The sequence below is a fragment of the Carassius gibelio genome, chromosome A1 (assembly GCF_023724105.1).
Source record: "Carassius gibelio isolate Cgi1373 ecotype wild population from Czech Republic chromosome A1, carGib1.2-hapl.c, whole genome shotgun sequence".
Classification (NCBI taxonomy): domain Eukaryota; kingdom Metazoa; phylum Chordata; class Actinopteri; order Cypriniformes; family Cyprinidae; genus Carassius; species Carassius gibelio.
Window position 1 is genome coordinate 37,276,950 of NC_068371.1, and position 21,211 is coordinate 37,298,160.

At 36.2% G+C, this 21,211-nt stretch overlaps 3 protein-coding genes across 5 annotated transcripts; all 3 read left to right on the forward strand.

The window, feature by feature from the left end:
* Positions 1 to 1,852: 1,852 nt before the first annotated feature.
* commd1 (copper metabolism (Murr1) domain containing 1) lies at positions 1,853 to 7,182 on the forward strand. Its single transcript, XM_052606835.1, has 3 exons — positions 1,853 to 2,062; positions 3,003 to 3,290; positions 6,941 to 7,182. The coding sequence occupies exons 1-3, from the start codon at positions 1,889 to 1,891 to the stop codon at positions 7,046 to 7,048; spliced, it is 570 nt and encodes a 189-aa protein (XP_052462795.1). The 5' UTR covers positions 1,853 to 1,888; the 3' UTR covers positions 7,049 to 7,182.
* Positions 7,183 to 8,316: 1,134 nt separating this feature from the next.
* On the forward strand, positions 8,317 to 14,366 carry LOC128020143 (N-acetyllactosaminide beta-1,3-N-acetylglucosaminyltransferase 2-like). Of its 3 annotated transcripts, XM_052606813.1 has the most exons (3): positions 8,317 to 8,507; positions 11,233 to 11,321; positions 12,047 to 14,366. In XM_052606813.1, the coding sequence occupies exons 2-3, from the start codon at positions 11,282 to 11,284 to the stop codon at positions 13,315 to 13,317; spliced, it is 1,311 nt and encodes a 436-aa protein (XP_052462773.1). In that variant the 5' UTR covers positions 8,317 to 8,507; positions 11,233 to 11,281; the 3' UTR covers positions 13,318 to 14,366. The 3 variants fall into 3 exon arrangements, with proteins under 3 accessions (XP_052462773.1, XP_052462783.1, XP_052462762.1); XM_052606823.1 differs by lacking the exon at positions 11,233 to 11,321 and having other exon boundaries at positions 8,318 to 8,507; XM_052606802.1 differs by lacking the exon at positions 8,317 to 8,507 and having other exon boundaries at positions 8,521 to 11,321.
* A 1,553-nt stretch (positions 14,367 to 15,919) lies between these two features.
* LOC128020158 (uncharacterized) lies at positions 15,920 to 20,892 on the forward strand. The gene is made up of 10 exons (XM_052606847.1): positions 15,920 to 16,079; positions 16,156 to 16,186; positions 16,831 to 17,226; positions 17,407 to 18,039; positions 18,753 to 18,812; positions 18,934 to 19,022; positions 19,110 to 19,168; positions 19,244 to 19,410; positions 19,983 to 20,117; positions 20,276 to 20,892. Exons 1-10 carry the CDS (start codon positions 16,002 to 16,004, stop codon positions 20,653 to 20,655), a joined length of 2,028 nt encoding a protein of 675 aa, XP_052462807.1. The 5' UTR covers positions 15,920 to 16,001; the 3' UTR covers positions 20,656 to 20,892.
* Positions 20,893 to 21,211: the final 319 nt, after the last annotated feature.

Genomic DNA, 21,211 nt, shown 5'->3' on the forward strand with positions numbered 1-21,211 from the left:
GGCTGTCAGGGCAGGATCCTGGTAAGAACATTGTGATGACTGGTGTTTCTTGGCATGTGACAACACAGAGTGATTAATTATTATATCTCAGACATTATATGCTTGAGAGAAATCCATTCTGAAGATTCAATTTGTGACTGTTTTCTGTGTGTTACAGCTTGGAGATCTTGTTGGTGGATGAGTGCCGCTCTATTGTTCACTCAGAGTACTTTGCTGAGTGTTTTTAGAGGGATACCCCTATGATTGAACGGTAATGGGGTCATTGGAAACCTGTGTGACTCTTAAGTAAGGGTGTTTACATTTACATTTTTGTCTTATAATTAAAACATCTGGTTCCTTGTGTCAAACTGTGCTGTTCGTTAAAAATAATATTAAAACATACAGGAGTGCTCAAAATGTACTTTCTTTCTGCATATATATATATATATATATATATATATATATATATATATATATATATATATATATATATATATATATATATCAGAGTACAAGTAACTACAGAGACAATGAAATGCCGTCAGCATCTAACAAGAAGTGCAAATAGCCATTGTGTATAAATAACAATAAATATGTATTTGTGAGGGACAGATGCAGACATAGACATAAATATATGTCTATGGGTACATGTATTGTCTATGAAATACAGCATATTAATATAGTGCATAAGTAATAATGATGTTGATAATAATGACAATAGTTTATGAAATTTGGCAAAAGAAAATATGTTTTAGTAACTTATGTTGTATTTATATCATATGTTATATTAACCTGTCAACTGTCAGTTCCACTTTTTGAGCATAGACATGAAAATGACATTTCCATAAACTTAAACTGTTATAAATTTTGAAATGCTTTGGTTCACAGACTTTTTAAATCTTTTTTTTTTAAAGCAGACACTTGGCAGGTTATTGTAGAAGTGAAAATAGTTATAAAGATCATATAAGAAAACAATTATGGAAGTTTAAGTTGATGAAAATAGAGAAAATACTAAATTAAATATTTATATTTTATATAAAGTATATATTTTACAAAATTTTTGCTAGAAAATCAAAACTATATTTCTGAACAAGTTATGTTCCAAATTTGAGGTTGACATCTCAAAAAACTGAGTTTTCAGTGAGATTTTGTTTGGGCATAGTAGCAAGCTTTTCCAGTAGATGACCATCAAACCCCATTAGTAACCATTTAAGGGCACCTTCATTTCCATAAATGGTTTGAGTGACCTGAAACATGTTTTTACATATTTTTCTCAATATTTATGACGCAGACATCGCAATCAAAAGTATTAAGAGTCAGTATAGCAGTATTTGATTTCAATTCAACCTAAAAAAACATAAGATACATGCTACGAGAACCCTGGACTTGCATCCATAGTTCACATTGCATCAAAAAAGCATAATCTATTGTTTTTTCTATGTATTCAAAACACTTTTAGATCTTTTTTTCTCAAAAAATACAATGGATGTTATCTTTTGAACACTCTCCATGAAAATGAATAAAGATTTTTACTTATTTTTCATGATTTCATCTATGCATCACTATTTCAAAGTAAAGGTCAGAACGCACTCTCTGACTCTGATGAGTACTCTTCTTGCATATTAATAAATTACAGTTGCTCTGCAAAATATTTCAAAAATCATTCACCAAATATCAAAACTACAGTCCTTTAGCATCACAATGGTAGTTTCAAGATTACTTTAGGTTTAGACGAAGATATAACTGTTTAAAACATGTAATGGCTATATGTGGGCTATAGTGGGCCCACCTGTGGGCCAGTGACAGCTAACAGGTTAAATCGAAAAAGAGCGGACGTGAACGCGCAATGAAGAAAGGCGCGCTGCGCGTGACGCGGAATCGGATCACATGACCCCTGTCAACATCCAGCATGGCGGACGCGGACAGCCAGAGATGTGTGAGCGCTTTACTCAACGGAATCACGCAGAGACTTTATTACGGTAATACAGAGATCACGGAGGAGTTTCTGAAGAATGAGCTCTACCCCGAGATGACGCAGGACGAGTTCCGCGCGCTACATGACAAGATGAGGTCGCTTCTGAAGGTGCTTCTCCACTAATGATAACTATCCACTGCTCTCTGAAGCAGCTTTACAGCACAACAGCGATGATTAGCGCTATTGCTGCAGTCAAATACACGAGGAAGCATTTCATTATTGTTTAATAAACTGAATACAGGTGTGGACTGCAGTGTCCTTGTTCAGCCACTAGAGAGCAGCACATGTCGTGCTTCCTCAATGCTATGCTGTCGGTCATTCCACACCAATGAATTTCAATATATACTTTCCAATAAGCTTTAATTCTTTAGCAAATATAATTTTTATGTATACATTTGTTCATTATCAGTACATGTAATCAGTAAACACAATAAACAATCAACAGACAAAGATTTAAGCCATAAATGACTCATTTTGCTTTTATATATGTGGCAAGTTTACCAAGTTAAATAAAAAGATATACCATAAAATTAAGAGCAGTTTAAGTTTATTTTATTCAAAACATTTTTGCAAGTTATAGAAGAATATAACAGTACAGTCTCATGTTAGTGTCATTGCGATACTGTTTTATTAATATAGTTGAATTAGTTGAATCGATTTTCTGTTTGTTTTTACTTCGTCATTTTCATTTACATTTTTTTAAATAAAATGTTTATTTCAGTTTAGCTATTTTACATTTACATTTATGCATTTGGCAGAGGCTTTTATCCAAAGTGATTTACAGTGCATACTGTAAATCAGGCTATACATTTTTACCATCAGTATATTTTTTCCCGGGAATTGAACCCACAACCTTTTGCAATGCTCTACCACTGTGGCACAGGAAGTTATTTTAGTACAATTTAATTAATCTAAATTAACATGAGAAATTTTACCTTGGCAACTTAGTAAAATATAATATTATTTATTTAAAAGTATATTATTTCAAGTTTTGAAATGTGTGCTACAGTATAATCCAGTCTTGACCTCATGTTTCTGTCTCGGTCAGTCCATCGCGTCAGCGGACATGGATCAGGCGCAGCTGGAAGCGTTCCTCACGGCGCAGACACGTAAGCAGGGAGGCGGCGGTGTGACTCCGGAGCAGGCGGGCGCTCTGGGGCGCTTCTGGAAGGCCCACCGGACACGGGTTCGAGAGAGTCTGCTGGCTCAGAGTCGCTGGGAGCCCGGCCTCAGGGGCCTGAAGTGGAGGGTGGACCTGCACACATCCGCCAGCAGGGGGCAGGTGTCCAACAGCCCCGTGGCTCTGGTGGAGCTAGAGCTCGGCCGTCCCGGAGAGGTGAGAACTGAACTGGAGAGACAAGGGTTCAATTCTTCAAAATTAAAGGGTGGAGCTCCATATGCAGTGTATTAAAAGCACAAAAGAGATATTTTTTCTCTGTTTGGCTCTGATGCTTGACTTTTCCAGGTGTTTTTTGAAAGATGCATGTAAGGAAATGCTTTTTTGTTGTTGTTGCTGTTTTATTGCTGGTGCAGTTTAACACCTCTATAATCCTCGGTCAGAGTGGAGACAGCTTGAAATATTAAGACTGTTTTAAGAGAAAACTGAAACTAAAATCCATAAACATCTTTTTTAAATCATTCTTTAAAATAAAAGAAATGTTAACTGAAATAAAATATTTAAAATAAGTTTAACTTGATATACTAAAATAACAAACTAAGACAGAATAAAAATTTATATATATATCTATATGTATATGTGTATGTATATATATATATATATATATATATATATATATATATATATATATATATATATATACATACAAACAAAAGAATTACTATAACTTTGACTAAAATGAAGACAGAAATCATAAAATATATAAGCTAATTCAAAATACTATTAAAAGTGTAATAGTATCTAAGTGATGCTAAAATAACTCTGGAAGTATTTTTTATTATTATTAATTTTCTTTTAGCAAATAGTTCATATGAACTGCATTACATATTAAGTACCTGCCAGCCAAGTATTGCATAAGTAACTCTTGCAGACTCTTGAATCTCAATCAGAGTCCAAAAAGAGTTCTTACTTGTTGTGTAGTTGATTAATGAATCTTTATTCTTGATGATTGACAGAGGTTTTAAATAATTTGTAATCTGTAAAATATCTCTTTAATTGCACAGCTGTGAAGTGGTTTTGCTTTCAGTTCAGTTTCCTGAAACTACCATCTGTGGGAAGCATAAATGAATAATTATGGAAAGCTATAACAGCAGTGTAAGCGGAAAAACAGACTCTGAAAATGCCTTAGGGTTTGATTGTTTATTTAGAAATCATTCATTGTTATTTCTAAAAAAATGTGTTATTAACTATATTTACTTAATACAGTGATATTCAAATCTGGCCCAGGAAATCCACTTTCCTGCAGAGTTGAGCTCTAACCCTGATCAAACACACCTGAGCATGCTAATCTTATATATTTACAGAAACATTACAGAAATATTTACAGAAACACACTCAGCATTTCCATAATCAAATTATGTCATACTATTAGTGTCCATTATTAAAGTTAAAACTCATTGAGCTCTAATCCATGTCCCGTGATATCAAGAGGGCTGGGTTACTGGAAACAGAGACCCATTAGTGACATTAGCCCTCATTATTCTGCCATTAAGTCTTTCCTCTTCTCATCAGCTCTTTGCTATAAAGTTCATTTGGGTTTTTATGTTTGCATATTTGAGATGCTTATCCATAATCTGCTGTATGATATCGTGTAACCTTTTGTAAGTGTTTTTGTGAATGCACATTTATCACTCTAAGAGGAGCCTCCTCTGCACTGTAAGTGGCTTTCAGCCCATTCATTTGTCTGTTTTAGTGCTCTAATTGTTTCATATGGTTTGTGCCGTGTACAGAGAGATGCGTTACACACTGTGTATGATTCCCTGCTGCAGGAGAGCAGAAAGGTCCACCGGTGCTTCAATGATGAAGGAAGGAGATCAATTACTGAGAAATAAAACCACAAATCATTTCAGATAGTGCTGTGTCTGTGTTGGACGGGAAGAGACACATCTGTAGAATACAGTTGTCAGTCTTGCATTAGAGCGCTAATATGGTTTCATATACTGTAGTTGAATTATTAAGAGGAGTGAAAAAGAATGACTTCCTTACATTTTCAGTCTGTCACACCTTCTGTTTGTCTGTTTTGCGCTCTGTGCTTGCAGCTGCCTGTAGTTTATCTGATTTCACAGATGAATTTGCGCCTTAATTGAGCTCGTTTATTGAATTTGGTTGTGTCAATTGTGATAAGCCTATACAAAGGTTATTATATTGACTTGAGTCACTGCTGTGGTCACAGGTGATGTGATATGGTTATTGTGAGCACACAAAAGGAACTTGACATCAGTTAATCATTCATGCAGCAGCTAAACAGGACATTTATTAAACGCACTTGTCATAATCTGTGTGGATGTAGCATGGTTTACTACTGATTATGTCTGAGTCCTTGTAGTTTGTTACCTGGTGAAATTCAGCACAGTTACTGTGGTCTCTAATTGATAAATTTTTCCTCCTTTTTCAACCAGTAACTGGTTACAGTTCACAAGGTTTTTTTTTTTTTTTTTTGATGCATTGGGTTTCATAAACTAACAATGAAAACACGTTTTACAGCATTTATTAACTGATGTTAAAGTATTTATTAATCTTATTCATATTTAACATTTGAATTATCATTAATTAATGTATTATGAAAAAAAAAGAATTAACAGTGAACAATAATTTAATTAATTAATTTGTCCTGTAAATCAGTACATATTTTTTGTCAAATAAATTAATACTTTTATTCAGCAAGGATATGCTTAATAGATCTAAATGGACAATAAAGGCATTTATGATGTCACAGAAGATTTCTATTTTAAATAATAGCCATTCATTTGCACTTTTTATTTATCAAAGAATCAATGAATGTATCAAATTGGCATATAAGAATGACTTCTGAAGAATCACGTGAAAATTCAGCTTTGTATCACAGGAATAAATTATATTTGACCCTATATTACAATAGAAAATAGTTATTTTAAATTGTAATTTTATTTCAAAATATTACAATTTTGTACTGTATTTTTGATTAAATAAATACAGCCTTGGTGGGCAGCATAAGAGATTTTTTTTTTTTTCTGGGTTACCCAAATGTGCCTGTCCTGAAGGAGACACCAGTGCATATCAGGAAATCGTGTCTATAACATTACTGGTCAGTTTAGGTTTTGGGCTGTATTTGTGTAAGAGTCTCTTTGGGTAGCTGATGATGTCATAATGACCTGCTTCGGCTGCTGATGTCATCTGAGTGCTATTCTTCTGCCTTTCTGGATCATCTTACAAAAAAGCTTTGACACTGTTCTTTTTTTCTGCACTGTATTTATGGGATAATGCAGTCAGCTGGTCATAATCAATACATAAACCATACGAGAGATCATCATTCAGGCGGGAATCAAAGGCTGAATATGCATTTTTTTCACTAATCCACTTTAGTAAGTACACGGTTTACCAAATAAATGGACATAAAATATTAGTTCACAATTTTGCGAGATGAGAGATTGCAGAGATATGAGAGACAGGATTATTTATACAGTTTAGCATCACTATGGAAACATATGATCACGGAATGTTGAACCACCAATCAGAATCAAGAATTCCAGGGAAACCTCTGGGAGATGCAAATCTAGTTCTTTATTATCATTCAAACTGTTTACAAACATTCTATTTCCTGATTCCAAATAAGAAGTCCAGAATTCTGAGGATTTTTGTCTTTGACTGGGAACTACTTTAACAGTATAGACAGTATTTGATGCAGGTAGACTCTGTAACAGGTGTGTGTCAGCAGCATTACTAAAATCAGACTGAGTGCTGATGTGTTGTTTAAGTGTATTTGTGTCCGTTCAGGTTCATCATTCATACTGCATGTGAATGGCCTCTGTTTCTTTCTCTCTGTACTTTAGAGCTCTGAGTTTGTGAGTCTGGAGTTTGACGAGCAGAAGGTGAATCTGGTGCTGAAGAAGATGGCAGAACTTCAGGAGAGCATCGACAGCGTCGTACACCGCAGCTAGAGCACATCTGTCTCTTTATCGGTTTGTGTGTGTGTGTGACAGAGAGAGAGAGAGGGAATGTGTGCTTGTTATATATGCTGTATTGTCATAAAGTTACGTATATTCATCATAAACAATCATTGTCAAACCTCAAACTTGGACATTTGTGAGTTTTCTTGATTATTTCCTCAAACAGGATTTAAGATGCTGTATTCATTGTTTGTTCATTGGTTCATTTTCAGCATAATCTAATTTTCGAGCGAAGTATTGCTTTAAGCGAACTTTTGTGCTTTTATCCTTTTACTATGTAAATATGTTAATGGTGCTTTTATGTAGTCACTAAGTAAGTAAATTAAGTAACAACTAGATAAATGGTGAGCAGTGGATGTGCAGGTGACTGAATGACCTGATGTGGACCTGTGGAAATCATACGTTTATGTGAAGGTGTCGCTAACTAATGAGTCATTTGAGCATTTTACTCACCTGATGCTGACAGAACCAACTGTTAATGCTGGTGTCTTGGAGTTATTGTGCAGAATAGACTACAATAAAATAGAATGCATATTGTAAAAAAAAATATTTCTTTTTCTATATTATCAATACAGAATATTTTTCTTATTGAATAAAAAGAGCAAAACGTTTTATTAAAATATTTCTAGTGCAACTGAGTGCCACAAATTAAATTTGCTCTCGGAATAATATTAAAAACAGCAGAGAATCATTTTATTCTGATATTTGACTTAGTAGGAATAAATACTAAAAGAATAGGTGCTTTAATAATGTGAAATATACCAATAAATAAACATTAAAGGATAAGTACAATAATACTTATGGCAGACATTTGTATAGTGATCAAACCCATTAATTTTTGTTTAAAAAAAAGCAAGCAATCACATTTTTAATGGATAAAAAAAAATCAATATTAAATGCTTTCTTCCACATGATGCAGAAAAGTATTTTTAAAGTCTTCTAGGGTATATGTTGTGGAAAAAAAGCATAGGCCTATTGCATTATTCACTTGCAAAGTGAAGAAAATAGGAAGTTTTAAGCCTTAATCAGAATTCAAATACACTTTGAGGACATCTTGTAGGCAAATAATGAGGAGGTGATGATATTTGCTGAAAGCCAGTCCTCACTCTGTCCCTGAACCTGTTAATATCAGCAGAGCAAAAGATGATTCGTGAGCATTGTATATTGTTACGAGCATATCAAACGTCTTCACTTGTTTGTTTGTGAGGAGATTATACAAAACTGGCCCCCATGCGCATAGTTAAATCGTGCACGCGCGCGCGTCCGTGGTGAGGGAGGTCCTCGCGCTGCGACTCTGCGCTGACTCGACTAAATGTGGATTACAGACTTTACATGGGACTTCAGACATGCATTAAATAAATAAACAAAACACAACAATTCCGTTCGGGAGACTAAGAGCAAAAGATGTTCGACCTGTGAAGAACAACTGCTGTGGACCGCTGTTAGAAAGGTGAGAACAGACGCACTCCTACGTACAGGTGATTTCAGACACTTAAGAGTTATGACTTATAATTGCCAAACTAGATAGAACATAGAGAAGTTATTGCATTTAAAAAATAATTGCAATCAAATATAGCTTAGGCTTCTACGTTAACGAATGTCGTTAAGTTTATTATCTGTTATTCACCTTCACCACCCTGATCTTTATAAAGGCAAATAAAATATTAGTCGTTTCATTAGTTTCAATAAATAGATGCAATGAATGAATACTAATAGCCTATCTGTCTGGTTGTCAAATCCATAGATTTCGTAATTTTCTCAGGTCTCATGTCTGAATGAAAGACTTTTTGCGTAGATTGTCTCCATACTGCAGCAATGACCACTGGGTGTCTCCAAAAATACCATAACAGTTTAGTCTGTAAGACCCATGTGTCATAATCAGTCATGCACTAGTTTTGTGAGGCTGAAATTCACTGAATTATTCACTGAAAACCTTCTCAAATGACATATGGTGCAGGTCGGGCATCGTGAAACTGAGTTATGACTCTTGAGAACTGTTAGATTTTTATTGATGTCCAACAACATGCATCATATTTGATCTGAGAGGATTCGCTTGAAATAGACTACTTCTGTCACGAAAACAAATTCCATGTATGTGTGAACATACCTGGCAATAAAGCTCATTCTGATTCTGATTCTGATTCTTATGTATTAGCCTGTTCCTCATATAGTGAGGCCAGCAGGGGGTGCTCACCTGTGGTCTGTGTGGGTCCTAGCGCCCCAGTGTAGTGATGGGGACACTATACTGTCAACAAGCACCGTCCTTCGGATGAGACGTTAAACCGAGGTCCTGACTCTCTGTGGTCATTAAAAATCCCAGGATGTCTTTCGAAAAGAGTAGAGGTGTGACCTCGGCATCCTGGCTAAATTCGCCCATTGGCCTCTGACCATCATGGTATCCTAAAAAAATCCCCATATCCTGTTATCAGCTTCATCACTCTGTCTCCTCTCCATCAGTAAGCTGGTGTGTGGTGGGCTTCTGGCGCACTATGGCTACCGTCGCTTCATCCAGGTGGATGCTGCACACTGGTGGTGGACGAGGAGATACCCCCTCACAATGTAAAGCACTTTGAAAAGCACTATATAAATGTTAATTATTATTATTATTATTATTATTATTATTATTATATATAGCTTACAAAAATATACTTACAAAAATAGGCTGCCTGAGCTTTATCAAATAAACCATTATATCTGTGAAAAGTATCATCAACATGTAGGCAACTCAGGGAACTAACACACACACACACACACAAACACACACAACTCACTCATTTGCTGTTGTCTGCACAGAAGCATTATAGCCTGCGCCTTCAGGATGTTGACTACACCCTTTTTATGTATGCCTGCTTTCCTCACTAAGTGTTGTTTTACCAGCAAGCTGTTAACTCAGTATTTGGTTTATATGATTCAGTGCATGAGAGAGTGGTCTAGAAATTAAGCCAAAAGCGATTTACAGTGTTTTGCCAGTAATTAACTTTTTTCCCCATATATTGACTGACAGCTCTCCTGTCCCCACGTTGAGAGAAATCGGGAGTATGTGCAGACGTGTTGCATGTGTGTGTGTGAACATGATGCTTACTGTAGTTCTAGATTAAACGTGAACATGCACTTATTTATCTCACTTGCACAAGAACAGATTTAGTATTATCTAAAATGAATAAAAACAGAAATGCAAACCTGCTATAATTATTTAAATTATTTTAATTATTTACAAACACACACACACACATATACTGTATATATAGATATAGATACAGATATAGATATAACATAGATAACCTATATCTCAGAGTGCTTTTAGTGTTTTATTTAAAAAAGTGTTTATTTAAAAATTTAAATCTTCTGTTATTGAGTGCGATCCTTTCTGACATTAAAATCAGTGATAGCATCCTAAATGCATTTTAGTTCTAGTGTAAAGAAGAAGAAAGTTTTTGTGTGTTTTTTTCTCTCTTTGGTGCACTTGAGCACCAATCAAGTAGTTTGTCATTCACTTATTTTTGTTGCATTTAATGCTGCTCATAGCTTTCATGTGGTCTGTAGACTAGGTGTCTGAATCAACAGAGACGGACTGTGATCATGTCTGGATTGGACTGTGCTGTTGCTCAGTTACGAGAAGTGTTCAAGAGGGCAATGATAGCATCATAGTGTGGAATCAAAGCTCTCTTTGCAGGAGTACCACTGAGGCCAGATATAAAGTGCAGTCATAAATTGATTTGTTGTCCTAAGTGAAATGCTTTTGATGGTTTCCTGTGGTCTGAAAATTTAGTCTCCGACAGCACACAAGCTGACGTCAGATTTTTTGATACATAGGCTGAATATCATGGCGCTGATTACAGAAAATGTGGTATATAATCTATTTGACATAACACATCCCTAAACTACCCAATAAAACAACACAGACTAAGATTACTCATTAAAAATGGTCTCTTTCTATCTTATTGGGTCACAATAAACTGCAGTGTGTGTACTGTAGCAGAGCAGTTTCGTCAAAGGATTGGCTATGAGACTAGTCTGACATTGCACATCTGTAATTGTTATCACGAGGAACACATGATGTGTATGTGCGAATGAGGGAAGGAAGCTCTATCAAGGATGGTTATACAGAGGAAACGTGGCTTTGATATATTAAAAACATTGGCTGATTTGCAGCATGTTCATCCGTTACTGTTCAGGTACAGTTACAGGAGGAGAAACCCTGGACGCTTCACATCGGATTCACTCATGGATCTCACCCTAGACTTACCCTGCAGATGTCCTCGCTGTGAGTAAGGGATCAACCGTTACGCTAACGTTTCATTAGTGGCTCATGGTTTTTAATTTTTTTTATTTAATTTTTACTCACCCTGACGTCAGTCCAAAACCTATGCTTTTTTTTTTTTTTTTTGAGCACAGAAGAAGAGTTTTTTCCCGAGCTTTGTGTGTAGAACAAAACACTTTTCCAAGCACAAAGCTATAGTAGGACTTGATTTCAAAAGACATGAGATACAGAGCACCAGTCATTAATGGTGTTTCTATGGTGTTTTATTGTTCATTTTGGAGTATTTCGATTTCTAAAAACTGTAAATTTCTTCAAAAAATATATTTACAAATATTATTTTGTGTTGTATGAAAAAATACAGCATTTTAAATGATTAATGACTCTTTGCAAAGGTTGTTCTTTGCATTTCATGGTTGAAGAATTATTGATCTATTGTGGTAAGTTTCCAGCTTAACATGAGCTTTTTAGGGTAGTGGTATAATAATGTGCTACATTATCACTGCTCAGTTCTGGTTATCTGCTTAAAATGTTATTCCCATGACCTATTTTAATGTGACCCACAACATGATGTTACATAGTCTTTTTATGATGTTTTAACTTAATATATTTAACTTCAGAGAAAATAAATAAATAAAGCCTATTTATTTCCAAATATGAAAGCAGCCCAGACCAGATTTGAAAATCATGATTTTTACTCATTTTCATTTATTTTTTTATTTTTGTTTTAGGTGGTGAGGGCATCTTCAAGATGAAAAGTAACTGGAAGACCACCAAGATGCTGGGATTGATGATGTTAGCAAACTTCCTCATCTACATTGCGGTGGAAGTGTCCAGAAGCTATGGGCAGGGGCAAGACATCCACAAACGACGGAGACTGACGACCAAAAAGTTCTGGAAGAAGCCGGAGTCCAGTCCGGCGTTCTGGAATCGCGAGCAGGAGCGTCTCGATGATATCTACTTCCTGCCGCTTGCTAATGGCAGTGAGGCCCCGCGTGACTTCAGAGGAATCCCACGCTGGCTGAATCACATGAGTTCTTGCAAGCCGGACAGCAGGGTGACAACAGAGATTGAAGACTTTAAGTCCCTACCACAGCGATTCCAGGACTTCTTGTTGTACATGGGATGTAGGTCATACCCCTTGATAATGGATGCTCCCAAAGTCTGTTCTGAACCACCATACCTCTTGCTAGCAGTGAAATCCATTGCGCCACATTTCGACCGACGGCAGGCCATCCGGGAATCATGGGGCCGTGCTGGGATCTTCGACGGCGAGCGAATTGCGACAGTATTCCTACTTGGCACCACGGCAGCGACGGACCACTTCCCTGACTTTTCAGACATGGTCAAGCACGAAGCGGCGTTGTACGGCGATGTCCTGCAGTGGGATTATCGAGACACGTTCTTCAATCTCACCTTAAAGGAAGTCCTCTTTCTGGAGTGGTTTGGGAGCCATTGCGCTTCTGCCAAGTATGTGTTTAAATGCGACGACGATGTTTTCGTCAACACGCAGCATATGCTGGCTTACTTAGGCAACTTTTCAGTGTCCAAGACAAAGGAGATTTTCATTGGCGATGTGATCACTAATGCTGGACCACACCGGACCAGACACCTCAAGTATTACATCCCTGAGAGCCTGTTTCGTGGGATTTACCCTCCATACGCAGGTGGCGGAGGATACCTGTATTCAGGTAGTCTGGGGCTGCGGTTAAGAATGATCTCTCGTCTGGTCACGTTGTACCCGATTGACGATGTGTTTACAGGGATGTGTCTGAAGAGACTGGGACTAGTACCGGAGAAACACATGGGCTTTAAGACTTTTGATATTGAGGAGAAGCACAGAGAGAATCCTTGTGCTTACAAAAGTCTGATTCTGGTCCATCCCAGGAGCCCACAGGACATGATAAAGATCTGGTCTTGGATTAATGACCCTAAAGCGAAATGTTGCATCAAAACTACACTGGACACAAAGGGCGCGATGCCAAGCAGCAAATGCAAATAAAACATAATGACTGTAAACTGATGCCGTCTTAACAAAAATAGTGCTAACAAAAAAGTGTTCCAAGTTATATTTTAATGTTCTCTGAATATCCAGGTTTTTTATTTTATTTTTTTTATAAATGCTTTTTTCTTGGTTATGTGAACACTTAGGAACATCCAATTATATCATTTTGCAAACATCATGGTAATGTTACATTTGAATGTTCTCTGAACATTCTAAAACAATTTTTTTTAAAAACCGGATAGTTCCGGTGCTTGATTCTGATTGGTTGAGTCGCGTTCAGAGCTGTTACACCTTTGTTTACTTCTGTGTGTTGCTTGGCAACCACTTTGTTGGAACCACAACTGTTTCTGAGGAACTACATTGTTTGGTGGAACAATACTGTTTTTATTAATATCATTACAGTTTATTTGTTGTGTTTTATTCTGTGAAACCTTGCTGTTTATATGGAATAATTTATAAAAATCAATAAGCTCTGTGAAGCCGTGGTCACTTAGCTGTTATAAATTCACTGTAAACCACGGCTTCTTGGGAGTTACTGATTTAGTAAAAAAAAGTTAGATGAATGTCCAACTAAAACAATTCAGTAAAAAGTAAAAATGTTCTATTAATGTTACTAGAAGAACATTTGAAAGAACTGTGCTAGAACATTCTGAGAATGCTCTCTGTTAGCTCTCTGTTGAATTACAATTTGCAATGAGACCAGAAACGTGCATTTAGAAAGTTTTCATTTCATGCTCTTCACTTTTTAAGAACTTGAATTAGACCTGCATTAAACCTCTCAGAGGGATTGTGCTGCATTTTACACCGTTTTTGCCTTTGTTTAATCAAAATGAGTTAAATATGATGCAGTATGATGTATGTTGACATAAAGAAATCTGGGTGTATTTTTTATAACAAGAAAGAGCAAAATTGATGTTTATTTTGTGTATTTGTATGTTGTTGTTTTAATTTATGCCTGCATTTGTGTGTGGAAAAGTATAGTTGAGCTGTTTGACCACTTGTATTAAACCTCTGTGTTCTCAGGAAGCTTCTGTTTGATTGTTCTCCATCTACATTATCAACACAAGGATAATAATAGCTGTTTTATGGCACTGTTTGTGCAAGTGAGCTGTGACCATTGTTGTAGGGTAACATACGGTAGGACACTTACAACACACAGTGAACTGAATCCAAATCCTATTACTTTATAATTCTTCCATAGGGAAGACGAGCACAGGATGAGATTTCCACGTCCTATTTTGTGTGATGTTCAGTAATTTGTTCAGTACAAGGCAAAGTTGTGATTACGGATAAAATTGTACTGAAAACATTCTGAAATAGGCTTAACAAGTGAAACTTGTCTTTATCATTCCAATCAAGCAGTGTTTTGTATTTATACTACTAAAGTTATATTTATGTTTTGAAACTAATTTAGCTGTTTATGATCTCATTTGATCCTGGTCCTCACAAATTGTTGTCAAAAACATATATTGTATTTCTTTGTGTATGGGACATGTAAAAAAAAAAACAGTACTTACAGAGTACTCACTTCAAAGCACTCTGCCATGATATTATTCACATTATTATATGAAGCTTAATTTATTATTGCATCATGCTCAGTATTACAGAGCTGGGTAGTAACTAATTACATGTAATACATAATCAGATTCCAAAAATGAAGTACTTGAAATTAGATTAAATTACATTTTTAAATACTCTGACTACAGTTGCTTTTCATTGACTGACCACTGAATCTACAAATATCATTTTAAGAAGTGTTTTCTCAACCGTTCAACATTGCACAAACTACTGATGAACACACAGGAGGTTATGTAATCATGTATTACTTTGTCTTTACAGGCTTTTGTCTTTCAAACACATTAAAATGCACAAATTTACGTTATTTCTTATTTACATGTAATACAGGCATGGCCAAATTAATTTGTTGTTTTTTTTTTTTGTTTTTTTTTGGGCCATACCAAACTCTTTCACCTGATATATTTACTTAAGAGTACCCCTGGGATTTTTACATAAACATTTAATAATGAAGTATCACATTTTCAAATTAATGGTTAATGGTCACATTACGTTCAGGCAAACAAATAACATATTGTAATTTTTTTGTAAGTGCTTTATTTAGATCAATGTTATTTTAAAATCATTCATTTTAATTGTACACTTTTAAAAATTGACTTAGTCAATTAATCAACAAACCCTCTGCAGCTCCTTTACAAATCCCAGTTTGAGAAACCTTGACATAATTTTTGATGCACGTAATGTTGTCAAAAACAACAAATGGAATATATGTTCTTTTTGTTTGCATTTTTACATCATTATGGTACATTATTATCCTATTTCAATCACAAAAGTAGTCAAAAAGTAGTCTGATTAGGCTATATAACCTAAAATTTATAATGTAATAGATTACGTTACTAACTATAATTTTTATTACGTAATTTGGAATCAGTAACGGATTACAATCAGTAGTGATCTACCCAGCCAATCCACATATTTAGTTGTTGGCGCGCGCGCGCCCTCTGCAGGATCACGAGCGCGTCGCATGCGCATGCTGTCATGCGTTACAGGTAAAGTTACCTCATTAACCTCAAATATAATACAGGTGATGTTTTCAGCGTCTTCCGTTTACTTTTCAAAACAAGCATTTGACCGCATCGTAGCAAGTTCACGAGCATAAATCTAAAATGCCGCGGCGGCATTTATGGAGTAAATACAGTCTTCTGATATTAATCTATTTGACAGCTTTGACACGCAGCGCTGAGGTGAGTTACTCATCGACGCTCATCTGATGACGCTCTGTCTGCTGCTTGTTTCACTCACACTGTGTGTTTTTGGCAGATCAGCACAAATGACGGCCAAGCATCCGCAGGTGAACATCTGTCTGGCACATTTATATCAGTGTTAACTTTGATTTGTGTGCGCTGAGGATTTAGATTTAACATGTTTGTTTTGTGTCCTCAGGGGTCTTCACACTAATTTAAGTAAATTTTCTTAAAACTTAAAGATGTCAATCGATATTTTTATAAATGGAAATTGACTTTGATATTTGATATTTTGGAGGATACATTTGCTAAAATGCTTTCTATCTTATTTCATCTTACATGATTATTTAGATTTAGATTGTATTTTTGTAAGGATATATATTTATTAATATGATTCATTTATCTTATTTTTATTCATTTGCATCCCTTGAAAAAAAAAACTCCTGTTATATATGCATTATTATTGTTATATTTATATTATTTGTCAAAAAATATATTAAATATTATTTAGTGTGATCTTATTCTTATTTAAATTCCCTGTAATTTTTCTTACCATGAAAATATTTAGATTTAGTTTGAGGAATAAATGGTTTCTTGTTTATAATAAGAATATTAATAATTATTATACATATTTTTAATCTTATTTCTGCTCATTTAAATGTACTTTGATTTAAATGGCATTGTCCTCTTCAGTTAAAATGTTTAGATATTTTGGGGGATAGATGTAAATGTTCTCTCTCTCTCTCGTCAGGTGTAGGCCGCGATCGATACGCTTTCTTTGCCCTGCGGAGCTGCCATCAAGTCCTCCGTGACAACAGTGGTGAGATCTTCTCCCCTGACTATCTGTGCTCAAACCCCCCCGTGTGGTGCAACTGGACCATCCAGGTGTCTCCTGGGAAGCGTCTGGAGCTGTATCTGGAGGACCTGACTCCCTCAGACACCTGTCAGAATAAGATCGATCAGATCCACCTGGACGAATCTCCAGCGGGTGCAGGGGGACAGAGGATTCTGGAGAGGTGCTGGAGAAAAGCCAGATACATTTCTGTGTTCAACACGGTTCAGGTGGTGCTGCTCATCAACGGGAACCGTCCCGTCCCATACAGGGGCTTCTATGGACGTTATAAAGCTTTCGGATCCCTGGATGAAGGTGAGTTTTTATATAACTGGGTTAGTGTTTATATCCATCCATCCAATTGTATTGAAATGCCATGTAATGTTTTTTTCTTCACTGATAAGAAATATATTGTGGTGCCAATGTTTTTGTTTCCTTGTAAACTGCTGTGTAGAGGTCACATGACTCTGTATTTTTCTTGACCCGTTCCTGTAGACGTGATGGAAGCAGCATTGGGTGGTGTTGAAGATGAAACGGATGGAGTTACGAGTCCTCCACCAGGTGTGAGAGACGTCACCGCAGATATCCGACCATCAGGAGTGAACACACAAGCTACATCCACCGGTCTGACCAACTCTGGATCCTCAGTGACCATCGAACTTCCTGTAGGGAAGAGGGAAACCTGGGACAAGAATCCTGGAGATTCAACGACTGATTCATCTCCTCGTGTTGTAGTGTCTGATTACAACATTAACGATGCGATTGATGATGATGATGATGTTTACGATGAGAATTTCCTTGTAACGTCACTAAAAGAAACTGAGACCCAGCATAACCAACCCGAAAGTGGCCCAGCTCAAACACGCCCCAGATATCAAGGGGCTTACTCCCAAACCTCAGACATGACCCTCAGCGCACACACTCATGTGCCACACGTCAAAGCCGTCACCCGCTCTCCGTCTGCCATGCGCAGGAATGTGGACGCACAAGCGCGCTCCTCTGATCAAACGGAGCAGGTCCGAGCCAGAACGGCCGAGGATGAGGAAGGTGTTTCCATGGAGACGACCGTGACTGACAGCAGCATCACACTTCCTGTTATTCAACCCAAATTACACCGCAAATCAAAAGGTGCAGTTATTTTTTTATTTTATAAAAATACAATTTATTAAATTTTGCATAAAGAATTCCTCTTTATAGGACACCTTTTTTATAACATTTTAATGTAAATTAAGTACACTTTACCCCCTGTTTTTTTTTACTCATTATAATCACTTAGAGAAATTGAAAAATAGATGTAGACCTAAAATAGGCCTAAAATATAATTATTTTGTTGTCGTTGTTGTTATGGGGTAATATTAATAATTTAATGTTTAAAAATTGATAATCATTATTAGTAATATCAGTATGCAAGAGCTAATATTAACAATATAGACATTTTATGTTTTTATTATCATGATGCAAGAAGTAATATTAACGTAATTATTTTCAATTATTACAATAATTGAAATAATTTTTACAATTAAAAAGCATAAATTCAATTCAGTGAAACAATATCATGACATTTGTTACAGTTGACCATTTTCTTAAAAGAGTAGCGTATGTACTTGTTGTTTTTAATTTCTTTGTTTTATACCATTTTAGTATTCGTTTCATTATGGTTTTGCTTGAATACTAAAATGGTCCTAAAATAGGATTATTATTATTATTATGCAATGGGTAATATTAACAAAATAAATTTTTTATTTAGTGCTTTAAAAATGACTTCTAATAAATATTTTTTACTCTTTAAATACGAACAGGATATTTTAACTTCACTTCACTCATTGGTTTTCCTTCCACAGAGAAAACTCCCTACCAGCAAACCTTGAAAAATGTGCCCCACAACAGGCATTTTCCTGGGGGTGAGAAGTGCCTTCAGATGCTTTAACACAGTAGATTTTATTATTAAAATCAAAATACCACAAGTTTTGTCACACTATAGATGACATGCATATATTGATGTCGTATGATCTGTCCAATCAGAGCTCTTGTTCGAGGTGAGTGTCGAGGTCAATCTGGAGCCTGAACCTCATGAAGAATCCTCTTCCCTCAGATCTGCTCTAGAGACCATGGTGAGGCTCAACATTTTGATCCCCTTTCTAGATATACAGAGTATTGTTGTCAGTTGAGCAACTTTTGGGCTCAAAATTGGTTTATAGATACGAGAAACATTAGGACGTCTCACTCCAAAGAGCCTGGACTTCAAAAGACTGAAAAAGTGAGTATAACGTTCTCTTCCTCAAGCATATTCATTGGGAGATCCTTCTAATTGATCTGCTGAATTTGTTTCCAGGTTGAGTTCTGGCGTTTTGTTCATCGTGTGGCTGCAGTTTGAGAAGGCGGCTGTAGGGCTGCAGACGGATGGGGTCCTTCAGTCCAGTCTGCAGGGGCTGCAGGGCAGAACCATCAGATCCCAAAGCACCAAAACACAGGGCATCATTGCGTCTGTCTCTACTGAAGGTGCCCTCACCACATGAATCTCATTTATTTTACTTTTCTATTTGACATGTTTAACTTTATTATGCAATTATTTGATCTAGATCTACAAAACAAAAAACAATTTTTTTTGAATAAACCACTACTTTTGACTCCATGGAAGTGGTACTTTAAACCTTATTATTGGGCTCCTCCCCCAGTGGGCAGTGTCAGGTATAATATTATAGAACTTACTACAATATTTTAGAAACAAAAGTTTTTCTAATCTTGACAAAGGCAAGGTCAGAGACTCAAGATTCCATATTTATTGACTGTTTTGTGATCTAAATAATACTGTGACAGACTGATAAATTTGTGACCGGAAAATGCATTAAATTCATTGGAGTTTGGGTGTAGCCCCTTGACTTCAAATTTGGAACATAAATCTGATTTTACCGCAACTTTTTAGATTGCAAAATATGTGGTAAAATATCTATTTCATATAAAATAAAAACTTAAAATACTTATATATGTGCATATATTATGCAGCCGTTATCTTAACAAAAATACCTGTTTATCTGAATCATTTCTGATGGCCCATTTGTGTGTTTGAACAGACATCAATGAGTGTGAGACACAAATGGTGGTGTGTGATGCTCACGCCGAGTGTGTGAATCAGTTTGGATCATACTCCTGTCACTGTATCCATGGTGAAACGGGTGCCAGCGTTTGTATGGTGTCTACTGAACCTGGTAAGAGCTTGATATCCAGAAGTTTGGAGTGCACTGATCTGTGGAAGATTTGTTATTAACTTGAACCAGACAGCTTTCATATCACTTCAAAATGATAGTTGAGAATTCTGTCATTACACTTCATAACCTGATTTTTTTAATCTCCTCTCTCTTTTTAGACTGTAGTTGGACACCACCTCCCACAATCCTTAGGGGCGTTTATACCATCATCGGCCTGCTCATGTTGCTCATTGTGCTGATGCTGTTGGTGGGGTTTTTTCTGTATCGTCGTTACTATAGAGGCTCGTTCCTTCCTCAATGCCAGAAAACGAGCGCTAGCAGTGTGGTTGGACCCGCTGCCCATGACAATGTCAACAATAACTCCAGAAGTGATGGTAGCTGTGGTGCGAACCGGTTCATATTCCCCCCTCCACCTCCACCCATGAGGATGCACAAAGATGGCCACCGCTCTCTGGATCTGCCGTTATTACACTTCAGCTCTCTGGTGCCTCCTGATAGATTTAGAAGTAAAATACGTGCAGAGAAACCCCCGTTTTGACTCTTTCACAGGCTTACTTTTGTCTACTATCACTAAATGCATTGCACCTCACTCTTATTTGTACCAGTGAGTTATTTATTTCCCTCCTACTTTTTTCTGTTTCTTTTATGTTCTATGTATGATTTATGGAGTATTTTGGAAAATAATTGGCTTTGTTAATTTTTTTTGGTCTACTACTGTATTTTAGTTCTCAGAAGATTTCTCACTGTTGAAAATAGAATGGAATATAACTCAAAAGCACTGTGTACTTTGTGTTTTTATTCAACTAAATTTTGTGAAAGACAAAATTGGGTGTGTTGGACGGAGAAAGAGAGAATGCAAGAACTTCTGGAATACACACACACACACACACACACATATATATATATATATATAGCCTATATTTTAAATATGGGGGAATGTGGCTTCCATTTATTTTATCTTTATCAAAAACAGCCCGGTATCCTGCTAGATGTTGCTCTCTGGTATTTATCATATTTTAATTTATTATCGTTATCATAAAATGGTTTGTAGCATGGTTGTACCGTTTTCTGTACTAACTTTTGACATTGTTGGG

What these genes read in the sequence shown, in the direction of transcription:
- commd1 (XM_052606835.1), top strand. Translation starts at nt 1,889, where the DNA reads ATGGCGGACGCGGACAGCCAGAGATGTGTGAGCGCTTTACTCAACGGA. An exon ending in AGATGAGGTCGCTTCTGAAG is followed by an intron (nt 2,063 to 3,002) that starts GTGCTTCTCCAC and finishes TGTCTCGGTCAG; the next exon opens with TCCATCGCGTCAGCGGACAT. An exon ending in AGCTCGGCCGTCCCGGAGAG is followed by an intron (nt 3,291 to 6,940) that starts GTGAGAACTGAA and finishes TCTGTACTTTAG; the next exon opens with AGCTCTGAGTTTGTGAGTCT.
- LOC128020143 (XM_052606802.1), top strand. Translation starts at nt 11,153, where the DNA reads ATGGTTATACAGAGGAAACGTGGCTTTGATATATTAAAAACATTGGCT. An exon ending in ACCCTGCAGATGTCCTCGCT is followed by an intron (nt 11,322 to 12,046) that starts GTGAGTAAGGGA and finishes TTTTTGTTTTAG; the next exon opens with GTGGTGAGGGCATCTTCAAG.
- LOC128020158 (XM_052606847.1), top strand. Translation starts at nt 16,002, where the DNA reads ATGCCGCGGCGGCATTTATGGAGTAAATACAGTCTTCTGATATTAATC. An exon ending in GATCTGCTCTAGAGACCATG is followed by an intron (nt 19,023 to 19,109) that starts GTGAGGCTCAAC and finishes ATTGGTTTATAG; the next exon opens with ATACGAGAAACATTAGGACG. An exon ending in GACTTCAAAAGACTGAAAAA is followed by an intron (nt 19,169 to 19,243) that starts GTGAGTATAACG and finishes ATTTGTTTCCAG; the next exon opens with GTTGAGTTCTGGCGTTTTGT.